The 5,795-nt window shown below is 49.4% G+C and overlaps 1 protein-coding gene across 1 annotated transcript in view; it reads left to right on the top strand.

The window, feature by feature from the left end:
* cdh23 (cadherin-related 23) overlaps positions 1-4,528 on the top strand; it is a 435,252-nt gene extending 430,724 nt beyond the window's left edge. Inside the window, exons 67-69 of the mRNA XM_063191998.1 lie at positions 145-264; positions 3,008-3,118; positions 3,954-4,528. Of these exons, the coding sequence (XP_063048068.1) occupies positions 145-264; positions 3,008-3,118; positions 3,954-4,334 (612 nt within the window). The 3' untranslated portion in view covers positions 4,335-4,528. The remainder of the gene's footprint in view (positions 1-144; positions 265-3,007; positions 3,119-3,953) is intronic.
* The last annotated feature ends 1,267 nt before the right edge of the window (positions 4,529-5,795 follow it).

Genomic DNA, 5,795 nt, shown 5'->3' with positions numbered 1-5,795 from the left:
ATACCTGTATACAATGCATTTGGCAATGCACTGGAATGGAATGCCCAGTACCCAATACAATACTGTCAATTTCCCAAAATGTTCCGAAATGGAAATACAGTAGGCCTACGTTATTTTACAATGAAGCTCTTGACGTGTTTGTAGGGCACCTTTGGGCGAGAGCCACAGGCCAAGCCGGAAGACGACCGCTACCTGAGGGCAGCCATCCAGGAGTACGACAACATCGCCAAGCTGGGACAGATCATGAGAGAAGGGCCGATTAAGGTGAGAGGACACCCATGCAGAAAGACATACACACACACACGCGCGCGCACACACACGCACGCACGCACGCACACACACACATGCACACACATGCACACACACGCACACGGACACACACGCACACTCATTTACACATGCTCTCTCTCTCTCTCTCTCTCTCTCTCTCTCTCTCCTATACACACACACAGGCACGAGCACACAGACATACACTTTTACACGTAAAATACACTCTCACACATTCACCCCCCTCATGTATCTCTCTCTCTCTCTCTCTCTCTCTCTCTCTCTCTCTCTCTCTCTCTCTCTCTCTCTCTCTCTCTCTCTCTCTCTCTCACACACACACACACACACACACACACACACACACACACACACACACACACACACACACACACACACACACACACACACACACACACAGACACAGACAGATGCGCACACACACAAACCCATTGACATCAATAGAGTCCACATTGTACAACCCCAAACGTATCCGTCTCATCTGTTGGCCTTGCTGATCTGTTGCATCTTCTTGACAGCCAAGCGGTTATCTGAAGTGACTATGACGTGCTCTGCTGTCCCTGCACACACAATGGTTAGATGGTTATAGATGTTCACATCACATGATGACAAAACAGACATGTATATGTTATTTATATATTATATATTATATATTATACATCATATTTGGACAGATGCAGTCATGGGTGTGGAAAATGCGTGCCGTTGATTCACCAGGGCCCCACATAATGTAGTTCGATTTGACTTCACACATATTAAGTAAGGGTTAACGTTCGGCGAGAAGGTCGCTACCGTGGAATAGCAGCACGACAGAGAGAATCTTTAGACCCCGACGCGGAGCGGAGGGGTCTTGTTCTCTCTGAAGTGCTGCTATTCCACAAAGCGACCGACTCGCCGAAAGTTAACCCGCTTATTCTATGGATATACTTAAATGATTCACACATGGCGGGGACATTTCTTTAGGCCTATTTAATGTTAAGATTGTTGCTGCGCAAAACAAAACAGTGCCGTTGTGGAACACCGCTAGGCAACAGCTAGGTAGCCAGGACAACAGGTGTTGTCAATCACAGCAGCTGATTAGAGTCTTGTTGAAAAGTCGCTTTAGCAGTGAAAAGTCTTGTTGCCATTGACAGCGGTCTGTTATAGACCAACCCGTCCGTTATCGAAAAATAACAGACGTGCGAACGTTGGGGAGCCCCGTTGAAATGAATGGAGCATTCGACCGATGACGTCACACCATATAATAACTCTACATAAAGGTGGTCCCTTGGAGCTGGCTGTGTACAGGGCCCAGATGTTGGTGCTACGCCCCCACTCCCCAGGGTGCGGTAACCATCTAAGCTTTTGGCCCCAAGCCATGGACAGTATCTGCCTTAGGCTCCTGTGCATGCAGGCATGCCGAGGCATTGCCTGTGGTCTTCCCAGCCAGGTGTACAGTATAGGGAACCCCCACCCGCAGGCATGCACACCTCTCCTATCCCCCCTCTCCTATCCCTCCCTCTCTCCTATCCTCTCTCCTTTCCCCCTCTGCTATCCTCTCTGCTATCCCCCCTCCTATCCCTCTCTCCTGTCCTCTCTCCTTTCCCCCGTCTCCTATCCTCTCTCCTATCCCCCTCTCCTATCCCCCTCTCCTATCCCTCTCTCCTTTCCCTCTCTCCTATCCTCTATCATATCCCCCTCTGCTATCCCCGTCTCCTATCCTCTCTCCTTTCCCCCTCTCCTATTCTCTCTTCTATCTCCTGTCACCGCCAAGGGGAAATGGAGGTGTAGAGGTTGACATTACATGGGTGGGCCCAAAGAAGGAATGAGTCAGTGGTCTTAGCACCTTGCCTGAGCAGGCATGTTCAGAGAGAAAAAGTGTATGAAGTAGAGGTGTATAAAGCAGTGCTGCGTGAAGCAGAAGTACATGATTTTACAATTTATACACCAGCTGCTTACTTTGTACACCTCTATTATGTCTATCATCCTCTACTGTATGTGTTTCTCAAAGTGGGGCGCAAGCCCCCCTGGGGGGGCGCGGAGGCATCGCAGGGGGGCGTGTGACATCTGATTTTGGGTTTTTCCCCCCCAAGAAAATTATTTCCTGTCTCTCCTAGCAATACAGTTTAAGCCCTCACCAATATTGTTTTACAAATTATCATAAATTTGAATAGCATAGGAAATGAACACACATCCCTCTTTGTTTTATCTCACCAGTCACCTTTCCTTTGATTGTGCGCAGCGCAGCAATCGTAAAATCAGTCTGCATGAGTACTGCTGTTGTTTGGGGGGGCTCGGAAGCATCCAGACCCTCCAAAGGGGGGAATGATGGGAAAAGTTTGGGAACCACTGCTCTACTGTATGTGTATGCAGGTTTAACTGAAGGAATAACATCATTATGTAAGCCCTTATGTGTTGTGTGAACCTAATCACCTTGCTGAATTGGACAGGTAAAACCAAGTCATTTGGAATATGTGGCACTGGATTGTAAAACTGATGAATACATTTTGTGTGTACTGTGTGTGCTAGAGGGTCTGCATGTTGGAGTATAAACTGCATATGTGTATACTGTACTGAGTGTGTACTGGCTATGATTTGACTATGTACTGTGATACCTGAGTGTGTGCTTGGATCCGGGTCAGTGTGTGTGTGTGTGTGTGTGTGTGTGTGTGTGTGTGTGTGTGTGTGTGTGTGTGTGTGTGTTCAGACAACGTTAACCGCTAACTGCTGCCATTCTTGTCAGGGCTCGCTGCTCAAGGTGGTTCTGGACGACTACCTGCGTCTCAAAAAGCTCTTCGCCGCCCGACTGGTCACCAAGTCCACGGGCAACGGAGACCACTCGTCCGTCAGCGAGGTGGGACAAAGACAGCTGAGAGGAGACCCAGCTGAGAACTTCTCAGCTGTGCTATGCAATGCTATGCGGCGTCGTGCTGTGCTGTGCTGTGCTGCGCTGTCCTGTCCTCTCTGACTTCCTCCTGCTGTGGTCTCACGACTTGTTTTTCTCACGTTTTTTCCCCTCTTCTCTCATACGTTCCAACCTAGGAATCTTTTCCTTCCGTAGGTAGCCAGCCTCACCTTTCTTCTCTTTCCTCCTCTCGTATCCTCCAGTCTAGGAGTCTTTCCTTCTCTCCGCCACCTGCTGCTGTCCTGTCTCCTGTGCGCTCCAAGACTGCACTATTTTAACACCTCAGCCTTTCCTGTTTTGGAAAAAAATGTTGGTACTGTGTGTGTGTGTGTGTGTGTGTGTGTGTGTGTGTGTGTGTGTGTGTGTGTGTGTGACTACCTGGACATTTACTGCTTTGCTTCCTCCCTTTGAAGGCTGAGCCTGTACGCCACCTTCCTGCCTTTTCCTTTTGCTACATCTTTAGGGCTTCTGTAGTGTAGAAGTTTCCATTGTGTCGTAATATTGCAACTCACATAACAGGCGTTCCAGTGTTAACTCCACTTTTGGTGTGTTCCTCTTTACTTATATTCATCCTTCATGTTCTCTCTCTCTCTCCCTACTTCTACATAATGTAATTGTTACTTCTTCCCCCCTCTTTACTTTCTAATCTCCATTGCATTGCTCCCTTTTTTGATACCTTAACCTGTTCCCTTTTCCATTCCCACCTCTCTCTTTGCATCTCTCTGTCCTCTCCCCACCTCTGCCCCCCCCCTCTCCTCTCTCCATCCCTCTCTCCCCTTCTCAGCTGATCCAGAGTGACATGGACGAGGACGATGACGAGCGCCTGAACGGCCTGGGCGTGGGTGGCAACGGCGGTTTGCGCGGTGGCGGCACGCTGCGCTTCAAGCACAAGCACCCGGTGGAGCTGCGCGGCAGCGAGGGCGTGCACGTGACCCACGGCAGCACGGGCACGCTGCTGACCTCCGACCTCAACAGCCTGCCCGAGGACGACCAGCGGGCACTGGCGCGCTCCCTGGAGGCCCTGGACGCCGACGGGGCGCTGTACGCCGCCGAACGCAACGCCCGCACCGAGTCGGCCAAGTCCACGCCCATGCACCGGCACAAGGAGAGCGTCGGCAGCAGCCTGCGCGGGGGCGAGAGCCCCCTGGAGGTCACGGAGCTATGACTAGCCGAGGCCTCGCTGGTCTGAGAGGAGAGCACGCCCACCGAGAGCAGAAGAAGAGAAGAGAAGCACAGCGCACAACGCAGCGCAGAACGGGACAAACGCCACCTACCTGTGACAACACGCTACTCCAGCCTCCTCCAGACCTCTTTGCGACCCATCCACGCCTGCTAACCTGCCCATGCACTGCACTGAGTGACCCCAGTTGGGTGGGTTTGGAACGGGGGGATTGGGGGGGGTCTGGAGCGTGTGGAGGGTGCTGGTGATGTGTGCTGATGTGATGCCTACTTCTGGAGGAAATCTCAAAACAAATATCAAAGCAAATGTTGAACAGCATGTGGGAAAATGAAAGCACACAGTCAACTTTGCCGTCTAGTAATTCGAGAGTGTGTCAGCAACCAGAAGATCTCAACTCAAAGTGGTTTGTTGCAATAGCACTGTTACCTGCAGAAGGAATGAAGTTCTGTTTTAAAAAAAGGTTTTAGAGACAAAACAGGGCATTCTAAAAGACCTAAGGAGAGTTCTATGATCCCCTCTCAGGCACACATACACATACACTCACACACAGGATAGGTGTGTCTTTTTTGTTTGTTTTTAATCAATCTTGAGCTCTCTCAGACCAGCGAACGGCCATTGTTTGGTAAAAATTTCCAAAAAAACAAGTAATGTGTAATTATGTAACATGGACTAACTACAGTGTTCTCTGTGCGGACTGGATAAAAGCGAACACAACAGGAAATCAGTGTGATGCACGTGGTTGAATTAAGAGCAGGACAAGCTCTACTATGTTGGTGGTTCCCTTCAGGGAACTGGGAAAAATAGAACCTTTCTTTGAAAAAGAAAAAAAGAACTATGAAAACAAAAAAAATAATTAAAAAAACAACCAGCCTTCTTCACTGAAAAGAGAACTCTGCTCTCTGTTCCTTCTGGGGAGTACTCTGGAGGCTTTTAACTGACTTTTGAAGTTTAATGTTGTAAGCACAAAAAAAGGACCACATGGGTGGAGGATGGAGACATTTAATTTGAAAAATAAAAAAAGACTTTCTAGAACCTTCTTGAAGGCATGAACCTAAAGCAAGAACATGACACAGACAGACGGGTAGACACAAACAGACCACCCACTGTTGGACAGATGAGACAAACGCGTCATTCTGGACTCAGAGATGGAGGAATCTGACTACATCAGGCAGGGTGCCTCTCAAGGAATCATGGGCTTGGACGCACCCAGACAGCTCACACACACACACACACACACACACACACACACACACACACACACACACACACACACACACACACACACACAGCTGAGCCCCTGAAAAGTGTGGGAGTTTCAATCAAGAGAAAGGGTGTGTGGATGGAGGGACCAGTGGAGTGTGTGTGTGTGTGTACGTGTGTGTGTGTGTGTACGTGTGTGTTTTACAGGAGTGCGTCACTGGAGCCACTGGGGCCACAGACTGAGTG

The sequence above is a fragment of the Engraulis encrasicolus genome, chromosome 24, assembly GCF_034702125.1.
Source record: "Engraulis encrasicolus isolate BLACKSEA-1 chromosome 24, IST_EnEncr_1.0, whole genome shotgun sequence".
Taxonomy (NCBI): Eukaryota; Metazoa; Chordata; class Actinopteri; order Clupeiformes; family Engraulidae; genus Engraulis; species Engraulis encrasicolus.
Note: the sequence above shows the minus strand (reverse complement) of the source record. Positions and strands in the feature narration are given on the sequence as shown.